This window comes from Furipterus horrens, unplaced genomic scaffold (genome assembly GCF_987537825.1).
Source record: "Furipterus horrens unplaced genomic scaffold, mFurHor1.1.pri manual_scaffold_2, whole genome shotgun sequence".
Taxonomy (NCBI): domain Eukaryota; kingdom Metazoa; phylum Chordata; class Mammalia; order Chiroptera; family Furipteridae; genus Furipterus; species Furipterus horrens.
Genome location: NW_028327172.1, coordinates 209,945,907 through 209,968,623, shown reverse-complemented (window position 1 = coordinate 209,968,623; position 22,717 = coordinate 209,945,907). Strand labels below are relative to the sequence as shown.

General features: G+C 45.0%; 1 protein-coding gene across 8 annotated transcripts in view; it reads right to left on the bottom strand.

Annotated features, from left to right (window-relative positions):
- LDB2 (LIM domain binding 2) overlaps positions 1-22,717 on the bottom strand; it is a 324,577-nt gene that overhangs the window by 4,671 nt on the left and 297,189 nt on the right. For 3 of the 8 annotated variants that reach the window (XM_090267047.1, XM_090267051.1, XM_090267043.1), the window contains exons 6-7: positions 5,596-5,719; positions 2,276-2,427 (exon numbers count right to left, since the gene is read on the bottom strand). In XM_090267047.1, coding sequence (XP_090123173.1) covers positions 2,276-2,427; positions 5,596-5,719 — 276 coding nt within the window. The remainder of the gene's footprint in view (positions 1-2,275; positions 2,428-5,595; positions 5,720-22,717) is intronic. The other 5 variants (XM_090267050.1, XM_090267045.1, XM_090267052.1 and 2 more) reach the window with 3 other exon arrangements.

Genomic DNA, 22,717 nt, shown 5'->3' with positions numbered 1-22,717 from the left:
CTCAGAAGTTCGCACATTTTCCTAACCTGGTTGCCTTCCCTGCCTCCTCTTGATCATCTGTAAGTTTGACATAATTAAAACATCTTTAATTGCATGGTGTGGGGGTAGTGCTGAAATTCTATCCTCACTTTCTAATGGATGCCTTGTTCTCGCAAAGTCCAAAGGGTATCTACTCATTAAAAATCTTCCTGACACTGGTGTCTTCCACTAAGATCCAGTTGTTGGATTGGAGGACAGGAGCATGATGGAGCTGAATGAACTAGATACTCTTTAAAATAAATGACAATAACTCTGACCAGGCCAGCTATGTCAAAACACTTGTGCGTGCTGCTGTTCTAGACCCGTGGCAGACATCATGAATGGATGGCTGACCAGTTCCAGTCTAGGCTTTAGAATCTTTCGCAGTCTTGTACCCTGTGAACTGACTGCAGGAGACTGAGCTGGAAGGAGACAGGGAACCTCTTTGCTATTCCTTGGTGAGCTGTTGAGTCCTTTAATGATGGGACTGGGGTCTTTAAAATTTTTTAAATCTTGGTATTGCCAACACCTTGTATAATATGGGTCACATAGTAGGAGCTCAGAAATCATTTGTAGAACTGATCTGAATTCTTGCAGCCATTGTGTCTTTAAGTAGCCATGCCAGAGTTCCAGAATTCTCTGGAATGTACTTCTCACGTTTATTAGAGAAAACTAACAAGTGTTAGTTTCTAAAACTCCTCTAATTCTGGACTACTTATGTGGACTTTTTGGGTTGCTTTATTTATATCAGGCCATTTTTCTCTATGCATTTTCCAATTTAACCTGGAGCGGGAATACCTTGTTGGTATATTAATAAAAAGACTGTTTCTCTCATTTGATATTTTTTCCCCTGACTCTTTAGGGGTGATAGCCCAGTTCAAAATCCAGAGGTGAGTCTGGCATTACTTTAAGGGCTGTAATTTCTAGTGGTCTTAAAACTAAACAGTACCTTCCCTACAGGCTGGCCACTCTCTCCGTGACCCTTTTCTGGTAATAAATGAAAAGCACCCTCTGTCTGTGGAAGACAGCAGAGTCCCAGTGGCCCAGGTAATCTCAGGTACCAAGGGGGTTGATTTTAGCCAAAGAGAACTGACCAATGGAAAGTGAGTAAGAATGGGTGAGGGACAGGTGTGAGAGACACATTTAGAAGTGGAGAATCGCCATGAAAGGACGGTCCACTCTCTCATGGAGAGAGACGGAGCAGAATCAGAACATGAAGTGTGAGTTCAACAGACCAGGAGGGAAAAAAGAAGGGAGAAAGAGGGCAGAGATGAACTTGTATTGGTTGAGGGAAGTAGTAAGAGACAGGGCACATTTCTGAAGACATGGGATCTGGAGGATATCCATGAAGCACTAGGAAGGTGTCGGGATTCAAATGACAGTCACACACCTGCTGAAGAGTGATATGACAAGGGCGGAGAAGGACGACCCACACATAACTGTGGTGCGGAGAAGGGACACCAAATGCTTAAAGGAACATAAAAATTCAAAAGCGATAAATGATCTAATTCTAGGCAGAGGAATTTGGAAGAAATTAGCCAGAAAAGACAGCATTGGGAAAAAAAATTATAGGAGATGAAAAAAGTTCCCGCATAATTTGCATTATTGGAGAGTGACCCTCAGCTGTCAGCTTTGGTGTTCAAAGAAGCCCCTTCCAAGTGGCCATTTCCTTTGTCAAGACCCAGGAATGAGAGACAGGGGTCCTGAGGTCAAGAGAATGGAGGGAGACCAAACTAGGGGCTGACCCCACCCCCCTCCTTGAGCTAGTGAAATGGGTAAAGTGTAATCCACTAAGCTGAACTTTTGGTGGCCGTATTAATGACCAAGGTGTCAAAATAAGAGGGGACGCCCAGTCAAATTAAAGTAAGAAGCCTGAGTGCCGGGAGCTGGTTTCCAGCGGAGCACAGGGTCTCCGGTGATGGAGCCCAGAGCCCCTTATATGCCACCAGGAACGCTGCTAAATGATATTTTAATTAAACCTTAAGTGACACATCTCCTGTCAGTGACGCTGATGGCTTGTTAATTCAGGTCCCACCGCAGCACAGACTCCTAATGTTCCTCCCCAATTCCCAGTTTGCAGAGGAAGGTTTCCACGGCCGAGTTCCCCCCTCCCACCCCAGCCCCAGCCCTGCCTTCCCCTCCCCCACCCCAAGCTGCTCAGAATGTATCTCAGCTGAAAGAGACCTGAACATGGGCCCCTGGAACTGGAAGACAGGCAAAGGTGGGATTTGAGGCCTAAAAGGAAAGCGAGACTTACAGGTACCTGACTGGACAGACTCAGGTTGGCGGCCGGCGTCTTCTTCTTGCTTCCGGTACTGTTCGCGGTGTTCCCCGCGCTGCTGTTGGAAGTGCTGCTGGTGGAATTTTTCCTTTTTCTCCGTTTTGTCGTCGGCTGCCTTGTGGGTTCTGCTGCAAAATGGAAAATGGAGGGAGGATCAACCCGGGGCAACCATCAGATACTGTCCCTCTGCAGCCGTTTTCGGCGATGGGAAACAGTAGACTCTGCATTTTTACCAGTTCTTTTAACTTCCCCCCCAAATAAAGGGAGACAGCTCTTGGCTGAGTTTTAGCGCAAAATGTGCACAACTCTTTCCCTTTGTATCTAGATAAATGATTTGCATTTAATTGTTATTTCTAATTATATATGTGAGTGTGTGTGTGTGTGTGTGTGTGTGTGTGTGTGTGTGTGTCTATATTGCTATATTTTAGGGGTGCCCTGCAAAGACTACTTTGACAGTTGATTTAAAAGGATTATTAGCATTGCAAAACCTTGGAAAACATTTTTTCTCTGCTTTAATTTTTCCTTGTAGACAAAAGGAGGATTCTGGGATCCCGAGGGGGCCTCCAAGGTGTGAGAGAAAATGGAAGCCTCAATTAGGGAGCCAGTGTGGAACAGCGGCACCTACTGGTCCAGTGTTGCATGGCAGCTCAGCACTATTTTATTTTGAAACGCTCAAGAAGAGGAAGTGCCGGTTCTATCAAGTGAACGCAAACTTAGGGAGTCCCACGCTTAGTATGGTTCCCACATTCCATGGTTTAGACCGTGATATTTAAGGAATACTACTAATTTCCAAGTCCCCGAAGAAAAGGACTTAGTATGCTAGAGCCAGCATATATAAAGGGAAGTTCTAGAGACCCTTTCAGGAAAGGCCTGTTTAGACATAGAAATAGTTTGCACCTGAAGGATGGGTAGCATCTTAATAAAAACACAGGGACTCATGGTAATGTGTGTGGTAAGAGGAATATTATTTATTCATTTATTATGTACTGAGCATTCCTCAGTGTTTCCATATTCTTATTTTCTTTTTTTAATGTTTTCTATGTCACAACTATGTTATATTCATAGCAACTCTTATTAATTAGGTAAGAGTATAATCTTTGTCTTGTAAATGAGAAATTTCCGAAAGCCTTTTCCAGGCAGTTACTAAATAAGCTAAAAATGGCAGGTAAGACCATCCTTTTTGCTAACCCTACTGCAGACTCAATTCTGGTGGAGAGTAGCGGAGCCAGGGCCATCGTGAAACTAGGCAAGAGTGCCTCGTATCACTTTCTGATGGATGGGGGGGGGGGGACCTGCTTTAAGGATCATTTCAAAGATCACTGAGTCTATCAACTTATTCATGAGTTTTGATGAAAAAGATGAGAATTACATTCCTAATTATATACCCTATCTCCTTTCAGAAATATTTTGTCTCTTATATTCAAATATTTTCATCAAAGGGTTCAACATCTCTATTTAGAGAGAGTTATGGGTGTTTCTTTTTTTCTTTCTGAAAGTTATGGAAACAAGGGAATAGAACAGTTCTAGCTCACGAGGTTAGAGAAGAGTTGAGTAGCACATTCTAAAGTCAAGCAAATGCCCAGGTTCCCTCTGACAAGCATCTTTTTTTCTTTGATCTTAATCATTGAAATCTGATACTTTTTTTTGATATCTATACTTCCTTCAGGAAACTTGGGGTATACCTAAATTGCATACTCTGGATTACTTTCATTGAGAGTGGGTAGCTATGGTAGTAGAATTATGAACTTGAGAGACATAAAAGCTATTTTGACATAGGCTTCCTTCATTGATCAGTTATAAAACTGATTTTGGTCACGTTAAACCTCAGGCCCCATTATACACAATAGAAATAACAATAACTAGCTCATAAAATGATATCGTGAGGACTCAGTAAGAGAACGGAGGGCCGGGACTCTGACTTTGACTCAGTACTGTGCCCTCAGTGGCTGGAGCCATGCCTGTCACCTAGTAGGGGCTCAATAAACAATTGTTGAATAAATTACAGAATTAATGAATAACATATGGGTTATATAGGTATATGTTGGCAAATATAGGTGCTCAAAGCATTAAGGGTGTGGAAAATTTTTTTCCCTAAAAATTTACTGATATGAAAAGAGAAAATGGGGCCAACTTAAGTCCATGTAATATATATTTTTAAATGTTCTAAATTCATTAAGATTCTCCTAGGATGAGGATACAACTATTCTGTGTAAAATAATGCTCATTGTCTCAGCTTCCTAAATATGTGCATAATTATATATCTGCTATGTTCATTTCCTATAAAACTCCTGGCCAATTACCAGTGGAAGGTGACCATTATATTTTGTGATTCAGAAAGCTATATGCCTTGTGTTAATTATACTTTAAAAATAATTTTTAGTGAATGGATACATTTTGCTTTCATAATCGGTGAGGCTCAACACATGCCTAGGAGTAAAAATGTATTAGAGAGAAAGACAAATGATGATGACTTGAAGCAGTAATTCCAGAACCTCACAGGAGACATTAGTATCTACGCTACATTCTAGGGAAGTGAAGGGGAGGGAATCTTTTATGTGTTCTCTTTATGGTCAGAGTACCCTTTGATATTATATATTTTAAAACACAGAAAAGTCCTTCCTTCCTTCCTTCTTTTTTTTCTTCTTTCTTCCTCCTTCCCTCCAACCTTTCTCCATTTTTACAATTTCTATCATTTCATTTAAAAAGAAACAAAAGAACACTAGGCCACAAGAAGCCAACAGTCTTGTCCAGTAGAACAACCATTCAACGGAGAGACAGGAAACCTGGGACCTGATTACAGCTTTGCCAACATCTTCTTGCTAACATTAGATAAATTAATTTACCTCTCTGGGTTTCAGGCTCTTATGGGCAAGTGAGGAGATGGTAGATGTCGTCGTCGTCGGCAGCCGTCCGTCTCGAGAGACGATGGTGTAGCTTATCAAGAGTCTATCCGCACCGCCGAGAATGGCTGTGCAGTCCGACTCGGGAGTGACATGGTATCTGTCTCCTCCCGTGTTGAATCGACATCTTGCGATGAAGCTACAGAGCCTAGCCTGGGCAGGGTGATATGGAGGGTCTGCTGTTGCCCATGCAGCAGACCAGATGGTAGATGATTCCTAGGCATATTTGCCCTTCATAACTTCAATGGTTCTAAGTCCAAAATCATGGGCAGATATCCCTAGTGAACCCCTTTTCCTGATGCATTTATGGTCACTCCCTTCCCTTCCACGTCACCTCATCCCCAGAAGAAGCCTCAGGAGATGCAGTCAGAATGAGGGTGAAGGACGAGGTCGTACCTGGCGGCGCCACCATCCGCTGCCACTTCTGAAACAGGCAGGTCTTCAGGCAGTCTCGCGGACTGAGGTTGTAAGTTTTATGTCTCGACATCAGTTCCTGCATTGGCTCCAGTATTACACACAACTGCAAGAAGTTCAAAGGCGTGGGGGTTTCACTGCTTAGTAATATTATTTGCAATAAATAATGTGAACAGCTGGAATAAATTAGAAAGCTTAAGGGTACATTGCTTTTTCTCCCCTGGTTTTGATTTTCTCTATACAAGTTTGGAAGAAAAGAAATATTACCAGCATTTGATAAAACCCACTTAATGTACTATCATTTATAATATCACATTATGGATGAATGCGTTTTACACACACACACACACACACACACACACACACACACACACACACACACACACACACAGTTTGTCCTGACTGTTGGCCAGATATACACAGCTCTATTCTGAAATCAAATGATTCCCTCTGGTTAAAGAAAAAAGCTCTCTGCAGTGAGCACAGCATGCTCTGATTTCTACTCTGGTTTCTGCTGTTGTTCCTGTTTGTAAAGCCGCCCACTGTGAGTTACAATGCTAGTTATGTAGATTATGAAGCCGCGGAAGCCATCTTTGAAACCTGGAAGAACAAAGTGGCATCTACAGGTACTTTTTGATCCTAATTCTTACCAAGACCCATGATGAATACTTTAATTTCTTTCATGTACTCATTTGTATTTCACACATGATTATAACGTGTATAACATGCTGGCATTCATTCAGTGTGAGAGCCTTTTCTGTAGTTCTGCATGTGGTCACCTTCCTCCTGCCTTTGGTTAGATTTTTTCAGCTTTACTTTAGTCCAAAGTTCAGCTTTACTTTGCTTGATGACAAAGATTAATGAATGGAACAAGAAGGTAAATCCATTCGGATTGCCGAGGACTTTCTCAATTCCTTCTCAGGTGGAAGCTTATCAGGATGCCGCTGCACTGAGAGGATCTACGAGGATAAAGACCACAACTTGGAACGAGGCATCCATTGCGATTAGATTGACACAAGCATTGGCGATGCACCTTCCCATGTGGAAAAATGCTGTTTTATGATGGGCAGATGTGCAATCTGCATCCTCATCAGCCATTCTCTTCTGCCGTTCCTCGCCTTGAACACTGCTCTAGAGGCCCCTTGTTTTTTTGTCTGCTAGGTCAAAATACACCAGCAGACAATTCCCTCCCCTCTTCCTGGCTTATGCCCACTTAACCTTGAAAACAAAGTTGCTTCTTCTGTGACATCTTCCTCCTCATGCAGGCTGAGTTGGGTGCCTCTCTATAGTTCTCCCATAGCACCCAGACCTTTCTGTTCTATAAACTTACTCATTTATATTTTGTAATCATCTGCTTCCAAGTCTGTCAGCATTTTCCACTTGACCTTGAACTTCTCCAATGTCAAGACTGTGCCTTTCATCACTGTGTTCCTGGGTTTGGCTCAAATGAATGGATGCATTTAAGGAGTGATTCTTAGAAAGACTAGGCTCTTCCTATGCCAATGATCCTCAAAGCTTGCTCTAAGGAACATTTCCATACACACAAAATGAGCTGATAATTAAAATGCAGACTCCCAGGCCCTGTTCCTTCTGTTTCATGGGGTCTGGAGGTGGGACCCTGGCTTGCATTTTAAAAAACCATACTCCTAGCTAGTTCTGGTAAATACTACTAAAGCTTGAGGTCCACTGTCCTACACATGCTGGGCTTTAAGCTAGATGAATACAGACAGCAGGACATGCACAAATCCCATGGTTTTCAGCTCATATCTCACTCCCTTCTTAGTGCCTCCCCTTTCCATACCTCTCCTCTTCTCTCCAGTCTACCCATGATAATCAAGATTACCTTCATCTAGAAAAGTCCCTCAGTCCTTTTTACCTATTGATCTAAAACTTTGCCAACACCACTAACCCCGTTTTAGGGTCAGCTGTAACCTCCTTCCATTTGCAGTATCTCTGCGACAAGAGAGCAAGGTTTCCAAGCCTGGCCAACCAAGTACAAGGTGAGCCAAAGGGAGAAAGCCACTCAACAATCCCAGTGAACCAGGCTGTGCGGTCGTGAGCTCTGGAGTAGTTACGGTACATCTTCACTCTTGTCTATCTTCTCGCTTACCTTGGACTTCCTTTCTGAAACCGAAATTGTTAAGGAAAAACCTGCGAGAGAGGGGGTAGACTGGTGTGCAACTGCATCTGTGAAGACTCTGTGTGTGTTTTTCTCTATGAAGAACCCCTCATTGGAATCAAAATATGTGCAAGCTACAGACCACCCGCGGTCTTCCCCAGCCACTGATGCTGGGACCAAACAGAGTGAAGGATTCCATAGTCACCTCTACGAACCAAGCTAGGAGTGGATTATCCATCCATGAAAAACCACTCCTAGATTCAGAGAGGGTCAGACACCGTTTGCATCTAAGCAAGAAGAGCAAGGAAGTTTTCAGAGACATGCTAAGGACTGAGAAAACATATTTTTTAAAATTAAAATAAACTTAGAAAGGTGTTCGAACCACTCGTCCCATTCCGGAGACATGAGCTGACAGTGGATATGAAGTACATGGGTCAGGTGGAACCAGCGTGGACTTCGAAGCTGAGAGTTTGACTTTCTCATCAGGTGTGCGTCACGGTGGAAGCCACTTGCTAACGCTGGGTGTCAGGTTCACTTGTAAAACAATACCAATCTGATATTGTTGTGGAAACTTGAGATAATATGTCCAACAAGCGGTAGACACTGTGATTATGTATTTGCGGGCACAGCGCTGATTGCAAAACAAACCGCATTTTTATTACTTTAGATCAAAAGCACTTATTGAACGTCCTCTCAAGCGTCAGGCACTCGGTTGGGGCGGGAGACACAATGATGAGACTAACCCAACCCACGTCTCAGGAACTGTTCAGCCCCCTTCAGACTGACTTAAGCGCACCAGGAAAACTACCCTGTGTTTACACTTCGTGCATCTCAGGAAATCACACGTTTCTGAAGCAAACATGTTCATTACCCAACAAGTCAGATGGCAAGGATGACCTCTGTGGACCTCGGAGCACTGAACATGCTGGGACATGGGAGAGACATGTTTATTGTGAGAACCCATGATCTCATTATTTTTCTTTTTCCCAGCGCTCTCTGCATTTGGGGCAACACTTTTCAGGTGCTAATCCCCAGGATTGATCTATTTTCCTTTAATGTAAAAATATCTCCCCGGTGCTGTAATCTAGCCCAAAGGAATTGATACCTCTGAATACTAATCAGGAATCCCCAACCTCGTCTTCCAGTGGAGGCTTCTGGGCTGGGGAAGCAGTTCTCCCGTATCCATGTGCGCGAACCAGCTTTCAGCTTTCTGCCATGGAGCTTGGTGGCTTTGCCGGGCTGCGCGCTGTAGGTGGCAGAACTCCCTCAGACAAGAGCCTGCCTTCCTGGTCAGCAAGCCAGAGCCTCTGGCAACAGCCCAGGCCTGGGGCATTATGGAATGAGTTCAGGAAGATGGCTTGGGCGGGGGTGGGGTGGGGGTGGGTGGGTTCCCCCAATTACTAGCCAAGTCCTTCTGGAGCTGGGATTCCTGGTCTCCTGAGGTCTCAGCCTCCCTTAAGAAACCAGTCAAAGCCCTGCAGCTTGTCTTTCCAATTTTGTACAAAATACCTGGAGGGTTATAAACCCTCTTACATCTCCATCCATTGACTCCAGGTAAAGAGCCCCTGGTTAATGATAAGCAAGAACCAGGTTACAATATACATGCCTTTTCCCTTAAGACATACACACACACACACATACTTACACACACACACACATCACTCAAACACATATAAATGGAACTAACCATAAAAACCCAGGCTTCTTTGATTTTGAAGAACAATTTTATCTGCAAAGTTCCCATGGACCAGTCCCTTTGCCTGAAAAGGAAGGCCACAGACCAAGTGAGCAGCAGCCACAGCAGCTCCGGGCAGGGCTGCGGTTCAGTTTGGCCTCCTCCTGGAGTGGGTGGAGGATAAGAGGAGGGATCCCAGGGCATTGGGAGCCAGCAAGCCCTGAGCTCTCTGATATGAAGCCCCTAAATGCATAGTCCCTGCCAGGTCCAGTTAGGAACCTCAAAAAAGCCATCACCACCTTAGCAAATCTCCCAGGGTGCTTTTTTGCAGACTTTGTGAGAATTTTAGGCTGGGCTGGTTCCCCCTATGATCCTGATTTCTTTTTTTCCGGGATTCTGGCTTCAGCACTGACTCCTTGGGTGTAGGACCAAAATCTGTAACAGTGACTTGCTGAGTGAGTGTGGATGGATGGATGCATGGATAATAGATATCTTGGCCAGATTAATAGCAAGGAGTCATTTGCTAATGGCAGACAAATTAGGCATTGTTTTGTGGGCTTAGAGGTAATGAATTTGTCCATTTGATAAATAATTGATTGCCTCCTCTGTGCAGAATGCTTTGCACAAATGCACGTGTATATACCCAATGACTACATGTCCTGGGTAGGCTGGGAGATCTTAGCTCAGTCCCAGGATGCCAGCCTTTTCATAGTACCAAAGGGCCTAGCAAATGCAGACAGGTTCGCCTTGCTTCGTTTTTATCTGACAGTTCTCCTGGAGAAGTTTGCCTCTCCTTAGCTATCCACCCACACTCGTTCTACTTGCCCATCTCCTTGCCTGAACCCCAGACTAGGTGGTGCCTGTCGGAGTTGGCCCCTGCCGAAAAAGTGATGCCCTGGGCTTGGCATTTGGCTAAATCCCAAAGCTCGGTCTAGCCTACCACCATTTTAATTCCATTCTTTCAGAACAATGGGTTACGTCCCCTGAGCTTGAACGACCTATTCTTTGTATGTAGGCTTGTCCAGGATTACTATGTCAGCGCTAACTTGCGTCTTTGCTCATGTTGTTCTCTTTGCTTAGAAGACCCTCTTCCCTCCTTCCCAGTCATCTTGACCAAGGGTTGGCAAGGAATGGGCTGTGAGCTAAGCATGGCCATGCTTAAGTATTGTTAAAGCTGCTCTTTTGGTTATAATGCCCCAGTTAAATAGTTGCTAGAATCTACATGGCCTGGAAATCCAAAAATAGCTACGATCTGGCCATTCACAGAAAGGGTGCGGCCCTTTGTTCTAAACCAGCACCACTCAAAGGCAGTGTCTGCAAACTGGCAAGCGAAAGAGTTAGAAGCAGAATGTAATCCAGTTCACTGCTTCCTTCACTGAGAAACTCTGTGTCAAAAAAAAAAAAAAAAGTCAGATGAACTAACCAATGTGTTCAAAACTGTAGTTGATTTCCATTTCAGAGCAAGTCTGAAAACCATATTTCAGTCTCACTGATATGACCACCAAGGTCCTCCAGAGTCCAGTTGGAATCTGACATCTGTCTCTGACTATCCCCACCCACAAGGGACTCTTGTTTCTATAGCTTATGTACATCCCCCCATGTTTTCATTTGCATTGGGAATCTTCCTTTCTCATGGACTTGTTTCATCCCCTTATCTCCAGCAAGTCATATTTACCTTTCTCTCCCTTTTATTTAACATAGCATTAAGCAAACTCAAGTGTTTGTTGAGTCATAACTTAATAATCACTTGGAACATCTAACCTATGTCTCCTCCTGGAGCATGTATCCACCATATATTAAATCATTAACTCGCAGCAACTCCTGGCCCACTTTTATAGGTGAGGAAACAGACTCAAAGCCATTAAGTCATCCAGACCTTATATCAAAGAATGGGATCCTTGTAAGGTCTCCAAGGTTATACAACCATTTGAAGGGCAGAGAAGAGGTTCACAGTCAAGTCTGCCTGACTCCAACCCTGTGCTCTTAACTCCTACCTGCTCTGTTATTGACCTCCGGATTTGAGTGGTTAAGTGGCTGCTGAGATGCCAAGTTCAAAGACTCACACTGTCTTTGTATTGTACCTTGTGTGATATTGATATGTCCACAGAGAGGTGGGTTATACTGGAGCAGCGCAGGCTTTGGAACCAGATCCATCTGGGTTCAAACCCCCAGACCTGCCATTTACTAGCTGTGTGTTCTGGGCCAACATTTTCAGTCTTTCTGAATCTGCTTCCTCATCTGTGCAATGGAGATAATGATACTTATCTTTGATGGTTTAAAATAGCATATGTCAGTTCTTACTTCAATGCTTGAAATAAGGTCATTATAGTAAATACTGGCTTCATCAATGACCCAACCCCACTGAGCCAGGACATCAATGTGTGACGTGATTGGTTAGCTACTCTGGGAAGTAAATCACTTGGTCTTCTTGAGATTTGGGGGGGAGGGGGTGTCACTATATATAATACTCCAAATGATGGTAATCAGGCCAATGGTACCTGGGATTTTAGTAGCAAATGTCTCTGATAATATCCATTTTTAGATTCAATGATGAATACAAAATATTTAAATCCACACACGACCATCCTTTTATCCCTCCTGTGATTTACTCCAGTGTCTAAATATGAATTAGAAAGAAATCAGAAATTGGAAGTGATTAAGAAACAAACTCTTGTCTAGGGTGATGGAGTCTCCTAATGAGGAAACGCATCACCAAGGGATCTATATTAAAATAATAGAACAACAGAACACGGAATCTAAAAGGAAAACAGAACACAAGCAGATAATCCCACCTAGAAACAGGTAACAGTGAATGACGAGAGTAAAACCCACCGAGCCTCAGCGGGGGAAACACGAGGAAGAGATGGAAATGCTTTCTCCGAGAAGCTATGCAATTCCTAACCGTCAGATTGTGATTTGGGTTTAGTTCCTGATAGGATTAAAGGAAGATTGGTTGTCAAATTCAAAACATCCCCTTTTTTATCTGAAGATTCAACCAGGGGAGCCTTTGCCTTTTCTCAATTGTTTTGCAAATTGATTTGTTGAGGAAGTTATCACATCCAACCCAGGGAGAGGCCAGTGCAGCAGCAGCCCCTCAGGTGGTGGAGGGACCCTCCTCCTTCTAGAGCAGGCAGGCCACGCACGCGCATTCCAATATCTATGACTTGCTCTCAATTTTGTGGCTGCCAGGGAGGATGCCTATTCATGACCAGTGAGGTCACTGGCTGCCTTTCTGACCCACCGGGACCTTATCAGACTAGCCAAGTTCAGGGTTTTTGCTGCACCAGTCAGGGCCATGAAGAGACCATTCAAGGCCCATTATGATGCCCATTCCCTTTCTTTCTGATCCCAGGGACTTAATTCTCCGTGGCGTCATTCGGTACGGGCATCCCTTCCATGGTGCTTGGTTATTTGGCTACTTGCTCTTGAACCCCTCTTCCCAGCTCTGTATTGCAGGGTACAGACTCCCCCAATGCTATTTTCCCGCTGTTTTTGCCAGCTGGCTTTGGGCAAGGTTTGGCCATTTGGAGGCACTCAGGAAGCCTGGGGGAAAGTGGGTGGGCTTAGTTTGCTCGGGCTGCCAAAGCAAAATTCTATATACCAGGTGTCCTAAAATAAGAGAAGTATATTCTCTCTCAGCTCTGGAGGCTGACAATTTGGAATCAGGGTTTTGACAGGCTCATGCTCCCTCTGAAGGCTATAGGAGAGTCCTTCTAGCCTCTTCCAGTTTCTGGTGGCTCTAGCTGTCTTCAGTGTTCCTTGGCTTGAAGCTGTATCTCTTTAATCCCCGCCTCTGTCTTCATGTGCCCCACCCCCCCATGTCTCTGTATTCTCTCCTCTTCCCAGAAAGACACTAGTCACTGAATTTCCAAATAAAATCACATCCTGAGGTTCCAGGTGAACATGAATTTTTGAGGGGCACTATTCAACACACTACACAGGTAAAGAAATAAGTAAGGATAGTTCTGGTTCACTGTGTGGTTCAGATGACCCCCCAGCAGCTGTCACCACAGATCCACGATCGTCCCATCTTCAATACCTGATGGCCTGATGTAACACCTGCCTTTTGCCCTGGAGGGGGCAGTTGCAAATCTTAGGGTGGCCTCATCTTTCCCTAGTTGCTTTTCTAGCTCTAACACTTTTATAAGTACTTTGCCATATTAAATTTCCTCTATTAAATTGCTTGGTGTGGGTTTTGTTTTCCTGGATAGACTCTGATTGAAACTCAGATTTATGAGACATCAGGCAACATCCAAAGGATTAAGGACTTTGGGTGAATGGAGGCATCATATGTAGCTGTTAAGCACGTAAAATAGGCGTGGGTTCAAATCCCAGCTACTTAATAACTGCCAGATCTTGGGCAAGTTACTCAGTCTTTGGTGATTGAGTTTTTCCACCAGAAAAGTTGAGATAATAATAGTTCCTAACTAACTGGGCTGCTAGGAGAAACAAAAAAAAAATCTGCTTAAAACATGGACCTAGGTGTTAACATAAGGAAATTGCTCCCTAAATGATTATTATGATGGGGGTATAAGCAAGCCCAGGGGGAGGGGCTTCATGGAAGACATTTGGAAACTCATCACGACATACCTGTTAAAATGTTATGCTTCCTGCCTAAAAATTAGGTCGTGGTGATATAATTAACATCTAAGATGTTTAATAACCATGCCTTTCCTATAAATAACTTGTTGTGACTGCCGGGCCATTGCCTCAGATACCCTACCCATGTGTTCTATCAGTGTCGTCTCTAAGTTCTAGGGCATAATAGTTGCAATGCTCCCAAAGGAAGAGGAAACATCTGCGTGGAAGTACCTCACAATTATTAATAAACACCTCAGGAATGCCATCTATTGCCTAGGTGGTGATGAGCAGATTTCAGATACATTTTAAAAGCCGGCACAGCTGCTGTGCCTTCAGGTGAGGCTAACACTGGAAATGAAGGCTGGCGTGTCAGGTACCCAGGGGCCTCTGGCAGACCCTGTCTTTTTATCATATGTCACTGTATGAGTCAGGGTTCTCTAGAGAGACAGAACCAATGGGATATGTGTGTCTGTGCATAGGCATTTTAAGGAACTCGCCCACGTGATTGTATGAGCTGGCTCCTCTGATACCCACAGAGCTTCCATAGGCTGGAAACTCAGGCAGGAGTTAATGCTTTCGTCTTGAGGCAGAATTTCCTCTTTTCTGGAAAATCTCAGTTTTGCTATGAAGAACTTTAACTGATTGGATGAAGCTCACCCAATGGTAATCTGTTTTATTTCAAGTCAATTGATTATACATCACAGCCACATCTAGGTTCACAGAAAAACCTAGATTAGCATTTGTTTAAATATCCGGTACTCTAACTGCTATGAACTGAATTGTGCCCCTTTCAGATTCAGACCCCCCAATGTGACTGTATTTGGAGATAGAGCATTTAGGAGGTAATTAAGGTTATAGAAAGTCATCGGGGTAGCATCCTAATCTGACAGACCAGTGGCCTTGTAGGAGGAGGAAGAGTCATCAGAGATTTCTGTCTCCAGGTGCATGCACTGAAGAAAGACCATGTGAAGACCCAGTGAGAAGGCAGCCATCTGCAAGCCAGGAGGAGAGCCCTCACCAGGAGCCAAATCAACCAGCACCTTGATTCTGGACTCCCCAGCCAACTGTGAGAAATAAATCTGTTATTTAAGCCACCCTGTCTGCAGTATTTTACTACAGCAGCCCGAGCTGACTAAGACAATGGCTTAGGTAGATTGACACAGAGAACTATCATAGTCTCCCCACTAGACCAGGAAGAACTGAAAAGCTAAGCTGTGTCCTATTATTTTATTTTTAATACTACTCAGCGCCAAGCAAAGGATCTAACGTTTGTAGAAGGAGTGAATGCTTGAACACATGACTATGATAGAAAAGAAACAAAGCCAAATAGGTGAACAGACATCACAAAATGGGTCAGCTCTTGCTTCATCCACTCCGTAACGGTAGGAACCTGGGTACCAGGGATGGGATGCTGAACATGGCACACACAGCCTCCCTCCCTTGAAGCTGACTGTCTAGGTGGGATACAGGTGATCAAGAAGAACTCCAAATGGGCTGTACTATAAAGGTGAAGGGCAAGAGGTGTCAGGAAAGGGTACCGGGAGCAACTGATATTTAAGTTGAGACCTAAGACGACAACTTCGGAGAGAGCTGGGTGCAAAAGAAGGCGGCTTGGGCAGAGGTTGGACGGACATGTTGGGCAGAGGGAACGCACATTGGAATGCAAGAGAGAACATCGTATCCAAAACTGCCACATAATGGGATTCGAGAGCAAGCCCCAGGGGAGAGGAAGGCGGAGGTCAGGCCTGCCAAGGCCTCAGCGTCTGTCCCCCAGGAGGGTTGAGGGGTACGACTCATGTGGGCAGAAGCATCCTGTGTATGACGAGTTCTCCGCACACGCCATTAGGATAAAGGCTGGATGGCAATAGGGTTTTTTCTGTCCGTGTTTCCTGTGCACGAGAAAAGCATCACTGGCATTTTGATCTGTTTGGCTGAACAAAAGCACCCAATATCCCAAAGACAAACACCGGCTGCTTAGAGTCTCCAAGCAACGGCGAATCCCACCCCTGCTACCCACCCCCCGCCGCCCCAATCGCAGCGCTGGGAATGTTAGCACTTGTCCACGCTGGGCCTCCCTGGAAATAGGTAGCTTTTGTAGTGCGTTGGTTACTTTTCCCAGGGAACGGAGGGACCGTTACTTGCAGTGAGGTAACATTTAAACACTAGCCTTTATAAATGGGCTTTATAATCTTACTATTGCGAGTAAGGGAATTTGGATGTGGTCCTTGGGAGCTGTCAGGGACGGTTTCCAAGGAACATGACTATCTTGTTCGAACAGTTACAATCCCTCCTGAACATTAACTGTGTGGTTATGCCTGCCTCCTGCCCTGGGGTAAACACCCACAAGACTATTAAACACAGCACTGTGTTCCGGGCTTGGGACCAGCACCCCCATGGCTGCTGTTTGGGAGGATTTCTGAGCTATGGTCAGTGTGGGGATATGGATTGGTCCTTCTTGGCTCTTGGAATGCCTGCCTGCCTGTCTGGCTGCCTGCTTCTGGGAACTTCTGCCACGCAATGGCCCTCAGCGCCACAGTGACGCAGAGGAAGAAGTGATTTCTCCGTAATGCAGCATTCAGCAGCATGAGTTCTCCTGGCGGCTCAACCACTGTGTGCCTGTGGACCGTTCTGTCAGCAGCTGCTTCCCTTCCCGGGGACAGAAGTGAGATCGGGGAGAAGTGAAAAGCAGGATTCATGTTGATAATGGCAATGCTTCCTGAAAGTGGAGTTGGTAGAGACTGGGATTTATTCACTCACTCAACACATATTTATGGAATGTGTACTATGTGCCCCATGTTTGTTCTAGGTTATGGGGTGCTGTAAAAAAAATAAAGAAAGAAAATCACTTCTCTCATGATACTACAGGAGAGAGATAGGAAAAATTAAATAACCACAAGATCTGTGTTAGTGATAAGTACCAAAGAGAAAAAAGAAAACAGGGGAAAGAGATGTGAAACGTGGGGAGTTGAGGGGGTTGAAAATCTGGACACTTTGGCTAAAGTCACTGAGTTAGGAAGCTTAAGGGCTCAGTGTCAATGGTGCTGTAGTCCCTCGAATCCACGAATATGCCAGGTTACATGGCAAAGGGAATTCAAGTGGCTAATCAGCTGATCTGGAGATGGAGAGATTAGCTTGCATGGCCCAGGTACATCCAGGATCATCACACAGGTCTTTAAAAGTGGAATGGGAATCAGAGACCGAGTCAGAAAGCTGGCAGCCTGAGAAGGACCTGGCTGGACATTGTTGGCCATGAAGATGGGTGGTGGCCGGAAGCCAAAGAATGCAGTGGCCTCCAGAGTTGGAAAAGGCAGGGGGATAGCTTCTCCCCTACAGCCTCCAGGAAGGAACATGGTGCTGCCAACGCCTTGATTTTAACACAGTGAGATCCTTGTCAGACTTCTGATCTACTGCAACATAATACATTTGTGTTGTTTTAAGACATTACGTTTATGGGGACTTGTCTCGTCAGCAATAGAAAACAAATACAGTAACACAGAAGGGGACTTTGGAGTAAAAAGCTCTGGTAAGGTCACCATATTCAGCAAATAAAAGTACAGGAGACTCAGTTATGCCTGAATTTCATATAATAAATCATAATTTGTTAAAGTAATTATTACATTTATGAGGTCTGTCCAGAAGGTATCCAGCCATGTAATGAAAAATAGAGACATATATTGAAGAAGATACAAGAAACATTGTACACAGGACAATGATGCCTCAGTTCCCTTCAAAGTAGGTGTCTTGGGACCTCACCCAGTTCTCCCAATCTCGCCATTAGCTGCTCCATCATATTTTCCTGAGTCTCATCAAAGGTCTGAAGTCTCTTCTCTTTCAAAGGTGATTTTAGTTTTGGAAAAATCCAGAAGCTGCAGGGATCCAAATCTGGGCTCTAGGGGGGCTGAGTCACCTGGGTGATTTGATGTTTTGTCAAAAAACTCTGCATGAGACATGATACACGAGTGGGTGTGTTGTCATAATGAAGCTGCCAATCACCAGGTGCCCATAGCTGCGGTCTTCTGAATCATCGGAATAGTTTCTGCAGAGGAATGTTCAAGCTTCATGCAAAATCTGTGCAGATTCACTGCTCTGCTTACTTAGTCATTTTGAATGCAATGGCCACACAGTACACATGCTCACTCAATGGCATCTACTGCCCCCACTGACCAGTACAGTGAAGTCACTATGGTTCACGCATGCGCATTCCAGTCCACGCTCCTTGGCTGCCAGGTTACATCGATGTTGCACAAACCATTCTCGTTACATTAGCAATGGCTCGACTTTTTCCTGGACAGACCTCCTATTCTTGCAAAACTAATCTCATAGGAAGTCAGGACATGAAATATTTGGGGATGAAACATCCCAGGCAGCAGAGGAAGTAGCGAGGGTGAAGTCCTGGAGGCTTTGAGAAACATCAAGGAGAGAAATATGGTTGGGGTGGAGGGAATGTGAAGAGTAGGAGGTGAAACCCAAGAGAGTGTGAGGAACTGCACCATGGAGGTTGTAAGGAGGGTGTTGGCCTTTGGTGTGAATGGAATGGGACGTCATTGGAGGATTCTGGGCAGAAGAGTGCCAATGTCTAGGGTCTCCTAAGAATGGAGAGATGCTGACTGTCAGCAAACCAAAGACAGGGTCTAGTCTATTTTTGCCTTTTCAGGGTCCTGGCCTAGGTATTCAAGCATACGAGTATCGGGAAGCCAGCGGGCCTTCTAATTGGGGGAACCCAATGTTGCGTCGTCTGCCAGCAGAGCCATAAAGGTGTGGCCAGGTGCATGGTGGGAGAAGAGAAGACTTTAAGGGGAAAAAGTGGTTCATGAAGAAAAATCGGAAGGGTGTCAGGTGATCCATAAATGCCGGGGGGACACGGCAGCTGCATGAGGGAACCTCTTGAAGGCAAAGACATTATTTATGAAGCCAAATTTCACCCTGGAACTCGGGTGTTAGGGAACTCAGGACAGACAGGGTCAGGACCACTGCCTACTCTAGTTCACATGGTGCGTGGTGCGCCAGTCTAAGCCAAGATCTGAGGAAGCCACATTTCAACTCCTGAAGGACATTAAAGTTCCCTTGAGAAAGTTGCAGGAGCAAAGAACACTACACTTATAAAACTCTTGCAGCAGCTTGTTAATGAATCACTCACCACCTCTAATCATGATGAGGACTTGGTGTTTGTTGGGCACTGGGCACTGGGCACTGGGCACTGGGCACTGGGCAGCAGGCTCAGTGGTCTTCCCAGGTTTTCTCCCTTCATCCGCCTTGCACCAGATGAGGAAAGGGAGACAGAGAGCAGGGCCTTAACCCTGCGTGATCTGAGGCAGAACCTAATACCCTAAGTCCTGGAGAGGAGCCAGTTCATTTCTGGTTTAAAACACATAATCAAGCCCTGGCTGCTGTGACTCAGTGGATTGAGCATCGGCCTGCGAGCCAAGTGTCTCTGGTTCGATTCCCGGTCAGGGCACATGACTAAATTGCATGTCAGGTCCCCAGTTGGGGGCGCAAGTGAGAGGCAACCACACAGTGATGTTTCTCTCCCTCTCTTTCTCCTTTCTCCTCTCTCTAAAAATAAATAAACAAATAAATACATTATTAAAAAAATAATAAAACACATAATCATTTAGGATGAACAGAGACAAAGTGGAGGTCATCATATGTCTCTATTCTTCTGGGAGTCTTTGAGTGTGAATATTATTCCCCCGAGCCAGCATGAGGAATCCTAACAATGCCATCTATTGCTTTTGAAGGCTGGCACACCCCCCGCCCCCAGTCACTCGGCTACCCCATTGAAACTTCACAGCAGCTCTATGACTTAGGTGCTATCCTCATTTTACAGATGAGCAAGGTGAGGCTTAGAGAGATTTAGATGACTCACCATTCATAAAATTATTTCATTTTTATCTTCAAAACAACCTTATGGGTTATGACTGATGATCCCCAGTTGCAGAGGTTACCACGCCATTTTTAGAGGAGCTAAGCGCTTTGTCCCCAGACCCGTAGCTAGAAAGTAATGGAGCCAGATTCTAGCCTCCCTCCTATTTATTCCGTGCTCAGAAAGGTACTCAGCACATGGCAGGTGCTCAGTAAACATCTGTTGACGAAATGGATTATTCCCAAGCCCCCATTCTTTTCCCCACCCTCTGCTATTGCAGCGTCATTTCTTCCGCTGGCACATGGTTCTGAAATCAAGGCTGATGTAAAAATATAAAATAAAAAAGTATTTTGCCAGGTCCCCGTCTCTCAGGCCAGCTCTGGGCTGCCCGCTTCTTTGGTTCCTCCCTGTCACCCTTTGCTCCCAGCGGTATCTTTCGGAAGCAGCCGAGGAAATGACAATTTCCCAGGCTGCCGTCTCTCTCTGTGATCTCGTGCAAAGCTGCAGAATGACATTTCCTTCCTCTTAATTTCTCGAAAAGGCAAACAATGCATTACTCAGGAGTTCTGCGTCAAATCCTAACACCTGATACGTCTGATATGCAAACCGTCCGCTTTTTCTATTTGTGCCGCAACGAGACGCTATCACTCACGCTTCGATTATGGAATGCACCCCTATCACTCTTCACCTGTGCCCTTGGCCGCACCATCGGGGTCACGTGGCTTCTCAAACACTATTTGTCTTGTTTAAGTTTTTCTGGCTCCAGAGTGATCACGGTTTTAGAGAAATCATCACTGTGGGATCTGCTCTTGGCTGCTGGCGTGACTCCATAGGCTTGCGGACATTCATACCAGGGATGTGGTTGAGGAAAACCTTACTGTCAGAATAATTTTTATCGAGGACTGTTCTGTCCAAAAGTACCCAAAGGGATGTTATTTTACAAGACATCAGAGAGGGAAATGCGCCCAGTGGTAGTTTTTCCATGCATGCTCCGTGGTTCAGACTGATGGGGGAACCCGAATAGGAACTCAGATGAGTTCAGCAGAGTTTCACTTAGGAATAAAGGACTCTGATAAGAGGCCATTTCTGAGGTTGTAGTCTAGCTTAGGGTGACCGTCTTGTGCAGTAGAAATAAATAGATTGTGCAAAGCTGAGGTTCTGGGAAAATAAAATCTGCTCTCTCTTTATCTTTCCCTCTTTACTTTCCCTGTTAATTTTTCTTTTCATTTTCAGTAGGCCAAAAAATTAAGTTTTCAGGAGCATAAGAAATTACGGGTTTCAGACATTACAATATTTTCTCTAGGCTGTGCACACACAGACAACACACACACACCCCCTTCCATGTTTCTATACCATGAATGCAGTCGTTTTCACAGAACAGATGCTATTTTTAAACAAAATTGTAGAAACTCTGCAGCATTAATAAATGGACGAGAAGCACAGAATCACGGCGCACAGGGATATGCCAAAGCAAAAGCCGGCTCGGCCTTTTGCCAGGGAACTGTGGTGAGATGTTGCAGCAGAGCAAGTAAAATCACTGCTTGCAAAGAAATGATTAATACGCTGACAAACTTCCAGGCACTCGTTCCTATTCTTCAGTGCCAGCTATATTAATACTAGCATATTTTCAACTTTATTAGCAAAGTCTTGCAGCCTGATACTCTTTGGTGTGCTCCTGAAGAGCTTCTTAAATCCCCTGCAACTTATTTAGAGAGGTAAACATTTGATCAACATCACTTTTCTGTCTGTCAGCCCAATAGACCAAGCCTGTTTATTTGTCTCCATGACACCTGGCACTGAACAGCGACCGTAACGCTGTTGTGGAAATCTCCTCGGACGGAGGTGTCGGCATCTGGTGGTAACTGATCTGTGGGCCATCGAGTGTGATTTCTCAGGCCATGCTTGTTTCAGGGAAGCCCTGCCTCTCACTGTGGCCCACTGCTCCCTCCGTGGGTCAGGTCGACATTCCTGGGATGTCAATCACTTCCTAGGGAGGGAGCCAGTCAGTAAACTTCAGTCCCCGTTCTGGGATAAACCCGTGAACTGAAGTCTTCTGGGAAGATGAAGTAAAATGAGGAATTGTGGGATGGCATTAGGGTGACCCGCTTGTTCTTGCCTGCCTGGGAAAGTCCCAGATTTTAAAACCAGACACCCCATCTCCTGGGAGACTCCTCAGTCCCATTCAAGTGGAACGGCGGGCTATCCTAAGGGGAAGAGTCACCAACTGGATCCTAGAGGAAGCGAGGAAGAGGCTGGGGTTTTGGAGTCAGACTTAGGTTCTGATCTCAGTTGGGCCCTATAAGCTGTGTGAACTGGCACTAATAATGCCTGATATTCTGTTGTTATGAGGTTTATATAAGGCAAAGTTCTAAGTGGTCGAACACAGTGCCTCCCCTCATGCCCACCCACACACCATTTCTGCAGTTTTAAAAGCACGCATTGGAAACAATGAAAGCTGCCCCACGAATCGGAGGAGCCGCGGCAAAGCCACGTGGGAAGAAGTGCCTTCATGGGCAAGACACAGTCAACTTCCAAGCCCCGCTCCCTGGGCTCCGAAGTGGTTAGTGACGGGTCCTCCAGAGCTGGCTCTAAAAATGTGACAGCAAATGACACTGTCAAGTCACATACTTGATGGCGTTCTCTTCCTTTTGACCCTGAGCAGGGTTTTTATTCTTGTCCCTAAAGCTGAAACTTTCCTCAGGAAAGCAAGACTGACAGAGAAGGTGGTCACCTTCAGTATCTTCCTGTTGTCAGCAAAGGCCTTGTCTGAGGGACATCACCCTGGCTGGACAGATGGGTACTTATATAAAAGACCTTGCCCTCCAGTAAGGTGCCGTTTGGGGGTTACAGAAAGCAATTGCTGGGA